Source organism: Hesperophylax consimilis, chromosome 9 (genome assembly GCF_061612785.1).
Source record: "Hesperophylax consimilis isolate HC1 chromosome 9, BYU_Hcon_1.0, whole genome shotgun sequence".
Taxonomy (NCBI): domain Eukaryota; kingdom Metazoa; phylum Arthropoda; class Insecta; order Trichoptera; family Limnephilidae; genus Hesperophylax; species Hesperophylax consimilis.
Window position 1 is genome coordinate 21711952 of NC_142844.1, and position 17684 is coordinate 21729635.

Below are 17684 nucleotides of genomic sequence, written 5' to 3' on the forward strand. Positions count from 1 at the left end.
TTTATTTAGTAAAATATTATTTTTCATTTGTTTGTAAATTTTTGGCTTTATTTTGTGACATTCATTGAGATGCTTTTTATATTTTCAGAGGCTTGTATTTGGAGGGAGCTAGTTGGTTCAAGAAAGATATGCACCTTGTGGAACCTCAGGCCATGCAACTAGTGTTCCCTATGAGCCCTATTCACTTCAAGCCCATTCAAATGGGTGGACGAAGACTCAGAAGTATGAAAACTTCTCCTAAAAACTGCAACATCAGCTGATCAATCAAAAAAATATATTTTTCTGAAATTATGGATGATGATGAAGAGTTGTTGGGTGTCGTTCTCGAATCTCAGACTCATTTATATATGTAACTTTTTTTAATATGTGAATGCAGCCAATGCCCTTGAGGTGATTTTTCACGAAAACGGTGCTATATAAATCAGCCAAATATTATTATTATTATTAAGAGTCCCAACTGCTCCGAAGCCAGTGGGACTATAGCATTGTGGGGAGGGAAACAATGTAGAAAAGGGGAAAGACTGGAAGAACCTGGACATTCATATCTGGTCACTCTACACACGGCTATGAATGGTGGTCTTTCACTAGGGCTTTTGCTGTACTACCCTAGCTCAACTCAACTACCCTAGCTGGTGTCAATCCCTCTGTCCCTCGTCTTTTGCCCTATTTATCTCCATTATTAGCACTATATTTCGCAGAACCAAGGTAAAAAAGAAAACAGCAAAAAAAAAGGAATGTTTCAAATAATTATGTATGTTTTGCAGACAGGTACACCTGCCCCGCTTATTACTACCCCCTGAGGAAGGGCGCTTTTGTGGTTGGGGTAGAACTGGCTGCTGGCAAACAGGACTCCAATTTCTGGATCAAGAGAGGGACTGCCCTCCTGTGCACTCTCGGCACATAAACAAACCACCATTTCTATTATCAGAGTGCGGGATGCATAAATTCTTAGGACCGGCTGTTTCACAGAATTTGAATAATTCATCAAATTTCAAAGTTGGTTTTTGAGTTGTGTGAAGGTTCTATTCAAGTTCGGTTATTGTTTCAGTTTTGTGAAACAACTGGTCAATAATGATGTATTATCAGAACTTGAAAATAAACTTTGAAATTTGATGAATTGTTCAAATTCTGTGTAACAACACGTCCTTATTATTGTCCTGTCTTCATTTATTTTATTTTACTGTCATGAATAGTGAGTAAACTTTTTTTTGTGTCATTATAATCAGCTTGCTTTGTTTTAAGCTTGAATATTGAAATAGTATATATATTTTTTTGTTTTCTTGATGATTGCGATTTGTTAAATAAATATTATTTTGTCAATAAATTTGATTTGCATTTTGTTAATATTTTTATTTACTTCCTACTATCTACCCATCAGCTATGAAATAAAGTTGCATATGAATGGGAGTTGAAAGTTTCGTTTCCCAGACTTTTAAATTTGGTGGTCATCAATCAATTGAACAGATAATCTCTACAATTGATTTGAAAGAAAACTGATGTCAACTCACTCCTAGGCCCCAGACAGACCCGTGAAATTGATTATCTGTTCAAGAAGCGATTTTGATGTTTTAAAAGTTTGATCATGCACACAACTACAACCACCCACAACCCAATTCTATTGGTCTTCAGTGGCACTCATACATTCACACGAGCGTGAGATACTTAATTGGGAAACTGCACTCTGCTAATTTTATTATTTTTTTTTTTACATTAGCACCAAACAGGAGGCCCTGAGAAAAAAAAAACCTTTAAGGCCTATGTCATCCATGGGGATGCTGTGTGAAGGGTCTTTTTAGGGAAACCAAGTTCAGGGAAGGAAAAAGGCATGAGGGGTGGGAAGGAATTTAAGGTTAATGTGTCCAGGAGTGACGGACATATGAATCTAACCCTCCCACTGTGGTGCAAGGCTGATGGGTCGAGAGAGTCCGGCTGGAGAGGTCAAAGGGTCTCCCTCAACCAGTCTCTCTAGATACGTCCGCCATGCAGTAGGTGGGCAAATGCATTCCCCGCCAAGACCTAGACAAACCTTCACCCCATGAGCCCGGGACCCCTGCTAAGTCAATGTAGCACACTACTATGGTAGGGGTGTTGGTTATGTCGTACGTTGCTCTGACAGTAGCTTGCTACACTCGCCAAAAGTATAAAAATACACTATAAAATAAATATTTTTTTAATAAAATTTAAACAACCAAATCATTAACAAATTTTCATACTGTCATTTTTTTTATAAAGCAGTTTACATATATAATGACACTAATGAGTAGATAATACTTACGATACAAATATATTATAATACATTACTATAACTAACACCAATCCCTCAATACTCATTTCTACAAAATATATAGTTTTTTCTAGAACATTTTTTTCTTACTTATTTTAATTTATTAAATCCACAAATCCATCTAAATCTTATAAGTTTTGTACATTTGATGACTCCATTGGAAGATTTCCTGATGTAATAATTTTATAATTTATACAAAAAAAATCAAAATGAAATAAAATGCATTTCGTTATCACATTATACTAAAGTAAAGCCTACCTAATAAATCAATTGAGGTAGATACTGCCATTCATTGATAAACAGGTTTATCAGTACCCGAATACCAATAACCAGTGAAAACACCAAAAATATTCCTAATTTTTAATTATTTAAATTGACCCATACATAATCGATGTCAATATTTTTTTAGCCCATACCAATAAATTAACAGAGCACAAGGTTCTGTATAAATACAAAAATTTTAATTACTAAAAAAAGTCAAAATTTTTCGTACATTTTTCCATACGAGGTTCCACAAAGCAGCGATTGAGAATAGGTAATATAATAATATTGTTAAAATATCACTATTGTACCTACCCTTTTGAAATTTTTTTTATAAAAAAAAAAAATATATATATATATATAGAGTTCAAAATAATTAAAAATATTTTCCGAATAGTTAAGTACTTATGCCTCACGAATCACATTGCGTCACGATGAGCGCAGATAGTAGTTAAGTACTTATGCCTAGAGATGGCAAAATTTCGTTTTAACTAAAAACGCGAAAAAATATTTATGGTTCAAAAATAGGGCATTTATAAGTTTTCTTTGCGTTTCAAGGCATTTGAAAGTGTTTCCAGTGATTTCTATTTCGCGAATTAACGTGAAAAACGTGATTTTGGCCGTATTTCAGCTAAATTATTCTATTTAGCGAAATAGGCGCGAATTTCCCGAAAATACCGGGTATTGACTGACAGGCGTACGAAAATGAAGGAGCCCACTATTGAAACGTGCGCAATGCTATCATTCAATCAGTAAAGTGCCTTTTCCATTGTTTTTTGTATTTACCTGTATTTCAAATATGCCTACTTTATTTCATTGTTGGAAGCCTGTCCTACCTCTTTTTACAATTTTGTTACTATTTTATCTGTAAATATTTAATATTTTTAATTTATACTGTACGCTGAATTTAAACGCTTTCCGAGAATATAGCGTATTTCAGAAGTCAAAGAACCATACAAATTGGAGAAGCTGATACTGTAATATTTCCAATACAACTAAAGAAGAATTGAGAAAAATGCATAAGGAAGGTAGTTTTATGTGAATGTGCAGGCAAAATTATTATGCCTACTTAATTTCATTTTTGGAAGCCTTTCCTACGATTTTTTATAATTTTGTTACTATTTTATGTGTAAATATTTAATATTTTTGTACTGTAGGCTAAAATTGCTTTTTGACATTACACAATTTGTGCGAAATAAATTACGCCTATTGATGTTAATCGCAATCTGCATTTGTTGTGTTTGTGTTCGACCCGTACTTAGAGTTTCCTTTCTAATTAATTTAATATTTAAATTAATTATTTATAATCTTTCACATGCAAATGAAGGTTAAACATATATTTTACCAAAAATACTTAAAATATGCGCTAAAAACATTCAGGAAATACATTTTTTTCTATTTTGCTTCAAAACGCTAAATTATGCCTCAAAATGCTATAAAACGCTAAATTTCCAATTTTTAATGCTAAAAAATCTGAAAATTAATGCTAAATTTTGCCATCTCTACTTATGCCTCACGAATCACATTGCGTCACGATGAGCGCAGACAGTAGTTAAGTACTTACGCCTCACGAATCACATTGTGTCACGATGAGCGTAGATAATAGTTAAGTACTTATGCCTCACGAATCACATTGTGTCACGATGAGCGTAGATAATAGTTAAGTACTTATGCCTCACGAATCACATTGTGTCACGATGAGCGTAGATAATAGTTAAGTACTTATGCCTCACGAATCACATTGTGTCACGATGAGCGTAGATAATAGTTAAGTACTTATGCCTCACGAATCACATTGCGTCACGATGAGCGCAGATAAAAATAATTGTTTATGATCAGATTTTAAAAATACTAGATTTAACTACAAATATTTTGTGAAAAAGTGATGTAGTAGAACTCACTTATAATTTGTCATGTTACAGCTTTGTACGACTAGGTGCCTTTCATTTGTATAAACACTAAAAAGGTATTCATGTAATTAACTTTGTCCAACTAAAAAAATAAGAATAACATTAGTGAAATTTTACCAGTAAACGAAATTGACTAAATACCTCGTATCTGTTCTGATTTGTCATGAACATTATCGAATATTATGATTATTTCACAGCATACGCGACGATGAAATCATACGGGGCTCTAAAAGTGGGTTTATCTCCTATGTTATTGTTGCCGCCGTCCACCAGACCCAAGGCCCTGACAGCGTCCAAGTAATCGTCAAAGAATGCATTGTGCAAGCTGGCAGGGATCCTCTCCAAGAAAGGGTTCACGGCAGATACTGAATCTAGAAAAACAACAGTTTTAAAGAAATAAGTCAATAGATTTTTACAGATGATCCCACTTACGTGAGAAAAAAGATAAAAATCATTAGATTATTATGAAAAAATGCCGCTTTATCATAGAGATTAAAAAAATTGATCTCTCTTCAAACTCAATATTATGGGTCAGTTGTTTCACAGAATTTGGACAATTCATCAAATTTCAAAGTTAATTTTCAAGTTCTGTTGTTATTTTAAACAACTGGCCAATAATGATGAAATAACAGATTTGAACATAACTTGAAATCGACTTTAAAAATCGATTATTTTTTGTTATTTGTTTTTGTTACTCTACTAGGCTAAAGAAGGAGTTAGCGCAACACGGCATAACACCCCAAAAACAAACAGCAAAAATACTTTTGGCTGTGAAAATCTTAAATTATAATCGATAATTGTTGAAATTTTGTGACACAACTGGCCCATAATGTGCAGGTATAGACTGTTAAATGAAAAACGCGCATATTTTATGATTAAAAACATGTTTATTTTTAAATGATCCTGCTACGAGCATCGTTGGACTGGTAGGACAAATACCCTTGGAACGATAAGGTTTTACCTGCCATCGACATGAAACCGAGATTTAAGTTTAAATTTTATCCCGAATAAAATACTAATACTTGAAATTAGTGATAACTTGAAAATGCAGAAAATATTGTAGTTGAATTAGCTTTATTAACATTATAAGTAAAAAACACGTGGCATTTAACCAAACAACTTAATCAAAAAACGGATAGAATATTGCTCTAAAATCATCTGAACTCGGCAACGGGGTTCTATCTAATTATTTTAATTAGTTTTGTTTTTGTTATTGATAATTTCTGGGTTTTTTAATACAATTTCAACCTCATTCAATTAAAACACGTTCTTCGCATTCATCTTTTCGTAAAAGTCATTTTCAACTATTTTCTCGGTTTCACGCAATTGGCAGATGGAAATTTGCTGTCCCAAAAATATTGTATCTATAGCAGTTATATCTGCCCGTAAAGTTTGCCCGTAAAATTTGCAAATAGAACCTTGTTGTTCCAAAAATTATTATTATTTTTTTTTTAAATATAACTAAAAATAAAAATTACTTTTTTTTTCTAATTTAAAAAAATACAAATTACTGCAATTTTGTTCTTAAAAAGGGTATTTCAAATTTAACTTTGTTGCATAATTATCCGCGAGCTTTGGAAATTTGGATATATGGAAAAGAGAATTTTTAAAATTAAAGAGAATTTTTTATAAGAAACTTGGTACCAAATATTCGATTTTGGGCAAAATGTCAGATAGAACATTGTTGTCCCAAGGGAACGTAATATCTTTAGCTTATTTCCTTGATTAAAAACAGAGGTGAGAAAACTGCGGCCCTCGAGGATTTTTGGTACAGCCCGCAAGCACTTTTAGTGCGGCCTGCTGAACACAAAAAAGAGTAAAAAAAATAACTTTCAGAACACGAGAACGGTTTGCTTTCACGGTGTTTCAGATACATTTTAAAGAAATTATTTGAAAACACAGAGAAAAGTTTAACATAGCTGACAGGTACTTTTACCTATGTACCTACGTTACTAGAAAGCAGTTTAGAAACAAATAACCAGGTGATCCAATATATTTTTTATCATTTTACTAATGAGAAATTAAATGTGTAGTAAGAAATTATGAGTGCAGTGCTAATTAAACTGGGGACTCGCTTACATGACAAATTATATTTGTTGAGTCATATGCAGGCGCATTTAAGAAGGAAACTATTCTCGTGGTTAAAGTGCAGTTATAAAATTCTAGTTGCGGTCGGAGTCGGAGGAAACTATTTTTGTGTTCTGGATGTAGTTTTAATTAATGTTGGGAACTCGCACAAAGATTAACTCTTAAGTTAATACTAGTTTTGTGTTTAGTATGTAAATATAAAATTCCAGTTGTGGATTCATAAATCCAAGATGCATACTGTGTGCTGCAAAAATTGAAGGAAACCAATGTCATGTGCTGGGTGTAGTTTTATTCAAAGCTGTGGACTCGCACAAAGATTCAATCTTAAGTTAAAAGCCATTTCGTCTTCCGAATGACGTGTTAAAATTCCAGTTTCGCATTTATCTGCTAACGGATTTCGAAGGAAATGTTTCAAGTGGAGTTTAAATTCTAGTTTCAGACAATACGTCGCAAAATTCCGAGGAAAACCATTTTGTTGTCCCGCGTGTAACGATTAGTTAAGCTCGTGGACTCGTATGCAGAATTAATCTGATGTTTAAACCAATCTTGTGTTTTGGACGAAACTTAAAATTCGATTTGCGGACTCATCTGCAGACGCAACTCAAGGGAAACCATTCTCGCATTCCGAGTTATATATTTCTAGTAGTTGACTCATTTGTGAACAAGACTTTTACCAATTTTTATTCTAAGAATTCTCGTCAGATGTGGTATAAAAATGAAACAAAATTAAACAGATTATAATAGGATTCTGACACCCCCTCCCCACCGAAAAGGTTCCCCACCCCCGACTTAAAAGATTCAACGCGTGGTACAGAGCACTTGTCACACTTTGCGGCCTCCGTATGTCCGTACGACCGAATTAAGTAGTGGTCTACGCCATAAGACTTGGAGTCGGAAGGTTGCGGGTTCGATTTCCGTTGTAGCTCAAATATAAATCTGCAACTACATTATCTACATAGACATGTTCATATAAGGTGCTGCCTCTACAGATGTTGCAAAGAACATCAATAAATCATTTTAATATATTTCCTTGCTCTTGGAATTTCAACATCTTTTTACAATTATAACATCAACGATTTTTATGTCACAGCTTGGAAATTTATAATAGATATCTTTTGAAATCATAAATTAAACATGTATATCCTGTTGAAAAACTGCTTAATTGCAGTTTAACGGGATAATTACTTTAAAGAAAAATATTAAATAAATACAATTTTTGAATGAATACCGTGAAAAACATTGTTTGATAAAATTTCACATTATAATAATGAATAATGACATTTCTGGGGAGATATTTTAATCCGAATCGCAATGACAACATTTTGGATTTATTATTTTTTTATTAAAAAGAAAGACAAACACTCCCGCGTTATGAATAACCTGAAAATATTTGAAAATCTCCTACTACCACCACAGTTGTGATGGAGGACTTAGCCATCCGAGGAATTGAACACACTACGCCTGGGTGGGAGCCAAACGCGATGTCAACACAGCCAATATGTATCAACTCATGACCGGTGTTTATTTATTGTTGAATTTAAAAAAATATATTATTCAGTTTTAGAGATCAGTAATATTATTACACAGGTGTCCAGGGGTAAAGTGCGCTAACTTCGGGGGTGATTCTACATGATAGCACAAGTAAAAAAGAAACATAATTTTTTTCGAAAATCCAACGTCTTAAAGTAACATAAGAAAAAAACACTAGATAAGAAAGTTGAATTGTTTGTATGAAGAAATAAATATTCTTCTATAAATTTTTTTTTACGGGAAAATAAACATTAGAATTTACATTTCAATCATGTAGAATTACCTAATGAAGTTAGTGCACTTTACCCCCGGACACCCTGTATTATAAACAATATGATTTGGGTTTTTTGTATGTAACATTCTAAAGTTCAACAAATATGTAATTATTTTACTTTCAGTACACATGTTGAAATAAAAGTGAAAATTATACTTTTGGGGTTCGATTTTTTTTGATAATTACATTTTTTTATACAGAACAGTGCGACATCTGCCCTGAAGATGGAGACTGTGAAGCTGTCCCAAATGTTGGCAAAAGAAGGAGGTAGCGCAACACGGCATAATAACTCAAAAATAAACAACTATAATACTTTTGATATATAATATAAAATCTCAAATCATATCATTATGTAAATCACTTCACTAACCTTTTAATTTCTGTATTCCGTGGAAGTGGAACGTCTTCTGTTTGTATTCCACGTGGATATTTTTGAAGCCAGATTCGAACATTAAATTAGTGAATTCTTCTTCAGGGTTTGATGAGTAATGGTAAGGAGAAACATATTTAGCGAAGTCCTGCATGTACGTGGTCCAGCGAGGGTTGGCAGCTAGGATTCTGTATACGCTGAAGATTTCGTTCTTCGCCATGAAACTCAAAATACAATCGCCACCGGGTTTCAGTAATGCATTTATGTTTCTGATTGCAGATCTTAAAAAAAACAATAAGTGAATGATCTATAAATTTCAATGTGAAATCGGCATTTGGTTTTAAGCGTCAATTATTTACTTATTGCAAAAATTCGAAGATTTCACACAAATTATACCATGTACTTTGAAAACATAAATAAGTCATGACAGAAATTCGATGATTTTACACAAATTATAAAATGCACGGTGAAAACATAAATAAGTCATGAAAGAAATTCGATGATTTTACACAAATTATACAATGCACGGTGAAAACATAAATAAGTCATAAAGATACCTTTATCACAATAATATTTTAAAATTGCATCGAGTTTTATTTGTATTTCTTAGGAGAAAACACAGATTAAGACATTAATTACTAAAACAAACTAAAACCATTAAATGGAAAATTCACCTCCATCTTAACTGTTCCTTACAGGTTAACATGAGCAACAGACAAATAAAAAGTTACATTAAAAAAGTTAGACATATTTTAGGTAGAAAAAACAAATAAAAAAATTGTACTGCACAGAAACATTTCATATTGTCTAATAAGTAGCAGCAGATAAATAAGCAAAACCAAATATTTTTTTAGAAAAATAAAGGGAGAAAAAATTAAATTTAAAATAGTGCTACACAATCAAATGAGGAAATACAGAACGTTTAAACAAGGTGAATCAAAGTTGGTTTTAAAAAAAATCGAATTGTTATTGGGGTGGTTTGAAATCCTTCTGATATTATTAGTTTTTATCTAAATTTAAGTGGTTGAAAAATTAATCTTACCTCTGATCTTGTACCCAGTGAAGACAATTGAAAGAAAACAAATGATCATATGACCCTCGTTCATCAAAGTTTAAATCACTGGCTATATCCATCACTTGGAACTGTATCTTGGAACTCCTATACATGGTGTTGGCGTATTCTATCATTTTGGACGACAGGTCGCTGCCGATCAGTTTTCCGAAGTTTTTAGGTAAGTGCTTCTGGAGGACATTGATCATCACGTCTCCGTCTCCGCAGCCGACGTCCAAGATGCTGTCACCGCCATCAGGAGACCACCTGACGAGGTGGAAGAACTCCCGGATCACGTCTTCCGCGGCGCGCCGCTGCAGCCCGTTAGCCGTGGCGTACAAATCAGCGTTATTCATATTACTTGTTATTGGGTAATGATAATGCTTGAGAGAGTGCTGGATGGGTTCGTTTCAGGTCCGGGCGGAACTTACAACTCCACTTCGAAGGGAAGTCGGTTCATATCTCGCAGCGGAGGCTAGAGGTTCTATGCGTTATATAGGCTCGAATGAATTCGACAGGTTTGGTTACGGTTCGGACTGGCCCACAGTGGGCTGAAAATCGCCTTTCATAGACATAGAGACTTGAATTTTCAAGGGTATTTTTTTGGCTAGAAATGGATTCTGCTGATCATTACTATCCTATAAAATGTCGTACGAAGCAATTGCGTGTACAAATGAAGGAGTTTTAATTTTTTTAAGAAAAATTTGTATGGAACTGACATTAAAAATGAGGCTATCTCTGGAATCATAAGGTTGACCATTATATCCTTACACACAAATATACTACTATTTATTTGTATTTTTTTGACATACTTTGTATTGTGGCGAAAATGGTGATTTTTTTTTTAAATCCTTAAAGTTGAAAAAAAAACTTTTTTATGTTGACGATTCATTTTAATGCTTAAATGCTTTACATATGAGTATGCTTTGTCTAGTTTACAATATTTTATTTACACTGCAAGCCTAAAAGCATTTAAGCATTAAAATGAATCATCAACATTAAAAAGGGTTTTTTTCATTTTATAGTATAGTAATGATCAGCAGAATCCATTTCTAGCCAAAAAAAATCCCCTTGAAAATTCAAGTCTCTATGTCTATGAAAGGCAATTTTCAGCCCACTGTGTGGCCCTCTAACCCTTCAAGCTTAATGCTTCCGAGATATTCAACTTAAAAATGTTAACAACAAAACTTAATAAAATATTTTGACTCGAAACGTCCATAATTTTGAGAGAATTCGATATTTAAAAAACATATTCCCTTTGAGTAGGGAATTACTAAGAAGACTGTTACTTCACTCTTTATGCCCTTTATGCAATATTAAACTTACATCTGTCACCGAAAAAATCTCCCAAAAAGTTGTAATCTACAATTTGATAATTTTTAGGATTTTATCTAATGGATTGAAGTATAAATATTTAGGAGAAACTGAAAAGAATATTTTTTTCTATTTCCAACGACAAACAAATCACATATCTCAGCTTTATAGAAAAAAAAAATTATGATGTATGGACGTCCGGTCAGATTTGTCCTTACGGTGAACGGCCGCGCGGCCTTTTTCATACAAAATTTTAATTTTGATTTAAGGCCATAATACCCAAGTAAACTGATTTTTTTAATCCAAAGGTATAGCAAGTATCTAGTATGGATATGTGCTACTTTATTTATTTGTATATTAAATTATATTAAAAAAGGACATTTTTCATAATTTTAGTGCAACTTTGGAATATATTTTGAGTTAATGATGATTATTAAAAAAAAAATTTCGCTGTACTAATATGATAAAATATAAAATAAATAATAAAAATTCAGTTTTGTTGGGTATTTTAGCCTCAAATCCATATTTAAATTTAGGATGAAAAGGGCTCCTTAAGAGGCTCTAACAAGATCATCGTGTCTTTCCGAGGCTTGAAGGGTTAACATATAACTTATCTTACGCTGTAACCAAATAATCCAAATGTTCAGCGGAGTGCCCCTTGCCCCGCCTCACTCCTCGGTAGGTACCTTGGTATTGTTAAGGTTTATTTGTGTCCGCCTCACCACGCACTTGCTGCAGGTGCTTTATTAAAAGATGTTCAATAGAGAATAAAGAACTGTTACTATTTGGTCCATCCGCTTTGGTGTCTCTTTGTCGTGAGGTGTTTGTCGCCAACAATGGGAGCGCGCGTCAGGAGCGCGGACGGAAGCGCAGACAGATAAGGCGGCCGATTAGGTCCGGAGGTCACGTCCTTTGGGGTGTAATCAGTTAGGTTATGGTAATAAGGCAGAGGCAGTGCCTTGACCCTAACCTAGCGCAACACGAGGATAGTTGTTGCCTATCAGGAGAGATACATCTGTCGGAGAAGGGGCGGGGGGAGGGTCGACCACCGCTCCGGTTTGTTTGACCGCTACAACCCGAATATATGGACGACGTTTTTTTGGTCTTTAAAGTGCACCATCCTTTTGAAGCTGTTTCGGGACATGAAGGCACGACAAGTTTTTAATAAGTCTAATCTTAAAATACAATCTCTATTCCGCATATCAACTGCCATGAACAGACGTACACCGCGATATGATTCTATTATCTAGGAATATGTACCGCAACATCTTATTGATCACAATAATGAATTTTGAATAATGTCTACGAAGAAAATAATATATATTTAAATTAATTTTTATAATTCGTGAATACCGCACAAAATTCCTAACTGCTCCCAACCACCTGGAGCCAGTGAGACTATGGCATCCCAAGTTGGGGTACGTTTTAGGGCTGAAGCTACCAATGAAGGGAAGGAGATGGGGAGGTGTAAGGTTAATGCCATTTCAAGCAACGTTTAAATTCTGAATGGTGGTGTTTCCGCGATGTAATTTAACTATACAAAATGAACTGGCTGGATTTAAACCCGCGACCTCCGGATTCGTAGACACACTGCCTTATCCCTCGACCACGGAGGCCTTCAAATTTGTAATTATATTTCAAGAGTCCAGAGCAAATGATCTTACCAATCTTCCAAGGAGGACGTTATCATCCACTTATTGTATTCAATTGTTTCATAAACTGTGAATCTCTTTGGGGGATATTTTATGTGGAGCAATAAACGCTCTCTAACAGTGAGCTTCCGGGTCATGCAATTTGAAAACCTTTACTGTCAGTAATATAGGGTTTTCCAATAAGAGGTGTTATTTTGAATATAAATTAAAGAATTAATGCTTTTTTATGGCCGGAATTGGATGGTATTGATCTGGACAACGTTTACTTTCAGCGAGACGGCACTACGTGCCACACAAGCAACGAAACCATTGATATTTTACTGGAAAAGTTTCCGGACCGTGTTATCTCTCGAAGAGGTGGTCACAATTGGCCACCAAGATCTTGTGATTTAACACCTTGCGACTTGTTCCTTTAAGGCCACGTGAAAGAGAAGATTTACACTAACAGCTCAGCGTCGATTCAAGACCTCAAAGATGAAATTCGTGAGGCAATCGAGGATATAAGGCAGCCACTTTGCGATTTGGTTATGGAAAATTTCATGAAAAGGATATGGTCCTGTTGGCGTTGTCGTGGTGGTCATTTGACTGATGTTATTTTTTACTATTAACGGCATACCTTTTTATTTATAATGAAATAAACATTTGATCATTTATATCAAAAAATGCCACTTTTCTTTGAATATCAAAATAACACCTCTTATTGGAAAACCCTGCATTGAAAATTTTACAATAGAAAATATAGGTAACACAGCACGTAAGAGTTGATATCTATGTCAGACTAACTATTTTTAGCTCTTAGCTCCTTGAGACTTTGAAGTATGCAATAATAATTATTACTATCCTGTAAAAGAATAAGGTAAAATTTTCTGTTCCAAAATAGTTTAAAATGTTTCAAGTGTTCAATAAGAGAAAACTTAAGAAAAGAGGCACAAAATTAATTTCATCATATCCGTAAAACCTTAACGGATGCACAACCTACCACGAGAGTGGCAAGGATACCTGTAGAAATGCAATAAGAAGCTTATTCCCATACACGCACAGACGCACATCGCACACACTTGTAGCTTCATACATAAATTCGAAGCGCAATGAACATTCGCTTTGGTACTTTACAAGCATGTTTTCCACCTTTTTTATTGCAGATTTCAAATTATTTTTTCTTTCTAATAAATTGTATTTGTTTTAAATTAGAAACAGGTTAATTAACAGGTTCTTTACTGAGCGGTTAAGCTTTAACTCTAAGCTAAGGCGTTACCAGTTCAAAACCAGGTAAAATATATACATTTTTTTTAATGTAAAAATTTATCTTTATTGCCTAATGAGAATAAAGTAGTATCTAAAGAATTAAAAAAGTTACTTCCAGGTGCCCTTGTGGTATTCCACCTTTACATAATAATATATTATTTTTAATTATTTATTATTATGTAAAGGTGGAGCTAAATAGTCAGGTACTTTTGCTCAAAGTGATTTCATCGTAATTCAATGGTGGAGGACTCAAAAATGGAGAGATTTTAACCGACGACGCCTGAGCGAAAACCCAATGCTCTTGATCACTCATCTACTAACCGGTTGTTGGTTGCATTTCAGTTAACTTTGTAAATTTCCGGTTTCACGATTTTTAAAAGTTTCGTTGGAACATTGATAAATTAATATTTTTAAAAAATCCACGAAAAATCGTACATATTTCAGTGGCGTAATGATATATCCCTAGACCCCTGGGAAGGATTGTTAATAGGACCCCAATATCAGAACCCATGGCGAATTTTATTTTTTTCATTCTCGAAAAGAAGTCGTAGACTACTTGGCACAACACTGCACAAGCTAGCGAAGCAAGAATATCAGGAGAACATGCAAATATTAAATATAAATAACTTATATCCAAATTTAGACCATGTTCGCACCCAGTGATTAATTAAGACGATATAAGACGACGATGAACGCATCATTTAAACCTCAAATATTTCTATAGGGATCCCTATGGATATAAGTTATTTATATTTAATATTATATTTAAACTAAAATCAGAAAAGGATACGGTCACATCTAGGACACGAACCCAGTACCCTCGCCTTGCCGGGGCACCGCTCTACCACTGAGCTAATATTGTCTTCAGAAATTTGTAATATTGTCTTCAAAAATTAAATATTACAATTTGAGGTTTTACGATAAAATTAATAAAATCAAATTTATTTATTTATAATATTTTACATAAAACGGTTTGAAAATTTTATAAAATGTTTTTCAAATGTAAAATTAGCGGTGAGTACCAGATTTTATTTTTCTAGACGATGAATTAGTAACTTCCTCTAGAAACATTTGAGATCTTAGGACGGGTTGTTTCGGAGAATTTGAACAATTCATCAAATTTCAACGTTCATTTACAATTTTTGAGAAAGATTTTTTCAAGTTCTGTTTTCATTTCAGTTCTGTCAAACAACTAGCCTATAATAATATATTAACAGAACTTGAATAGGACTTTCACATAACCCGAAAAAGAACGTTGAAATTTGATGAATCGAATTCAAACAGTTCAAATTCTCCGAATCAACCCGTCCTTAGTAATACATTCATAAGAAATAATTAAAATAAACCCCATGGAAAGATCGATTTTCTAGGCATCCCAAGGCAAAGTCGACCGTAGGTTCGTACTTTACACGACGTTCGTTTTTACACGACTTCATCTCTTATGTCTTTAACGTTCTCAATTTATTTTATATTTGCTAGGTCAAGTTCAACCGCAGGCTTGTTTAGTACACCAGAGTCGCGCGTCACTTACATTTGTGCACGGCTGCTTCACTTACGTCATTAAGATTCTGGCTTTAATTTAGGGTATGGTCCCGTCTTAACTCACGAAAACAGTTATTGCAGAATGAGGAAGTTTGCTGTTCTGCAAAATGATAATATTTTGTTGCGGGCCTCTTCCGGCGTTTGCCCAGGCCACCTGGGCGGTCGCTACCTCACTGGTTTGACTACAAAACATAAAAAATTCTCCTCTATCACGAAAACTAAAATAATAAAATAATGAAAAAATTTTTTTTTGCAAATATTCGAATATTATACTAGTATTACTAACGGCTTCACCCGAATTTTGAACATAAAATAATAACCATTAAAATAATAATAACAATTGAATAATTTTTTTATGGTCCCGTTTTAGTGGAAAATCACCTCAAGGGCCTTGTAACATTATTTATATGAAATTTTTAGCTTTTTAATTTGAAAATATGGAGAATACTATAAAACGGAGAAGACTCATTTTATTTTTTTTACGATTAGCTGGTGAAAATATGTAATTTGTCTCGTAAGATTTTGTACAGAAAAACAGTGCAAATTTCACAACTCTAGTGATATTTCAGAGGAACACACGGAAAACGGATAGATTTGCCGCTTCGTAATTGGAAAATAAAGTTTTTTTTTTAATTCTTGATTTCACACAACATTGTCTTTTTACAAGAAACTAATGAATTCCTACGTATTATTATACTTGTAGGGAACCTGTTGTAGGCTTCGATGATAATTATGGTCTTGTAACTCATAATATACCTACGCTTTACAGGTCAAACTAAACATAAAGGAAGCTGTTACCATTAATAGCCTGATCTTCCGACCGCTCATTTTTAACTCAGTGCTAATTATTCAAATGCTTCGAAGGTTATTGTATGAATTCTCCCGTCACACAAAGTCATATTTCCTGTGAACTAGGTTAGGTTAGGTTAGGTTAGGTTATTTATATTTCAAGATCACCATCATTTAACTGTGTAATTTATTCAGACTTATCTTCTTACGTGACGTAATTGACCTATTTACTTCATCGTACATTACCATCTTCATATTATCTCTAAATAGTATAAAATAAAGTCGCTCTCCGCGTTTGTCTGTCTGTCTGTGTGTGTCAGATAGTCATAAATCAGATATTCTTCTTTATTTATTCATAGTCATAAGGGCGGTAGATACTCTTAGTATCTCCCTAGTGAAATAACACCATTCATTATAAAAATGCATGAGTTGGTATTTGCTGTGTATGGTGACCAAATCTGAAAATTCAGTAGCTTTCCAACCTTCATCTTCCTCGTCTCCTAATTCCCTTCATCTTCCTAATATATCCTGAATAGGGTATGTCATAGTCTCACTGGTTCCAAACGGTTAGCACAGGTCAAATTACACACTCGACCAAATATTTTATTTGGCTAAGTGTTTTGCGAATTTTTGTAATTTTTGCTTTGTGCATGTAACTTTTAACATGTATATTTTCTGTATCAGTTATCTCTTAATTATTTTGCTGCTGAACCGTGTTTTTAAAATAAAGTATAAAAATGCATTTATACTTTTTTGATAAGTACCCAAATCTCTGAGATTAAAAATATCCATAAAAATATAATGTTCATGCTCAAAATGTACATGTTTCCGAGTAAGTACAGACGCCGACTGGTTTGTTGCATGGGCCAACAACCAAAAGATCTCAGAGGTCAAGGTTTTGACTGCACCAAGAACAGGAATCGAAACGTTGAAAGCTCGTTTTTGGCCTTTTTGATCGCTCCTGTGTGAGCGGCCAATTCAGAAATTCAATGTCATTAAACCTACTCATTAATACGGGTACCTATCTCAAACATTCCATTATAATTACGTAGTTGTAGTTGTGAGTACTGAGACCTCTCATTACTCTTGCAGGTGTACTTCGAATGCACAACATACTTTCGTCCTTTGTAAGTAGGAAAATGTCATTTCATCGAGTTGTCAAAATCTTGGTGTTGTTGTATATTCCTTTTTTGTTCTTGGGTCACCTTTCCTTACATTCTCTGCTTTCATCCGCGAGTCCCGGACATAAAACAGAGGTCGGTGGGAGTCCAGTCGAGTTATTCATAATTTGGGTGGTTTATTTTTTGGACAAGGTGTACATGAGAACGCGAGGAGAGGGAACGGTGAAGGGCAGGTTGGGAGGGGAGTGGGCTC

The 17684-nt window shown here is 34.1% G+C and overlaps 2 protein-coding genes across 2 annotated transcripts in view; one reads left to right on the forward strand and one right to left on the reverse strand.

Moving 5' to 3' along the window:
* Window positions 1–1155, forward strand: part of kl-2 (dynein heavy chain 2, axonemal kl-2) — an 80612-nt gene extending 79457 nt beyond the window's left edge. Inside the window, exons 74-75 of the mRNA XM_089635786.1 lie at window positions 89–222; window positions 765–1155. Of these exons, the coding sequence (XP_089491912.1) occupies window positions 89–222; window positions 765–904 (274 nt within the window). The 3' untranslated portion in view covers window positions 905–1155. The remainder of the gene's footprint in view (window positions 1–88; window positions 223–764) is intronic.
* A 3486-nt stretch (window positions 1156–4641) lies between these two features.
* Window positions 4642–10124, reverse strand: jhamt (juvenile hormone acid methyltransferase). The gene is made up of 3 exons (XM_089635159.1): window positions 9760–10124; window positions 8718–8998; window positions 4642–4826 (listed from the first exon to the last, which is right to left on the reverse strand). Exons 1-3 carry the CDS (start codon window positions 10122–10124, stop codon window positions 4642–4644), a joined length of 831 nt encoding a protein of 276 aa, XP_089491285.1.
* Window positions 10125–17684: the final 7560 nt, after the last annotated feature.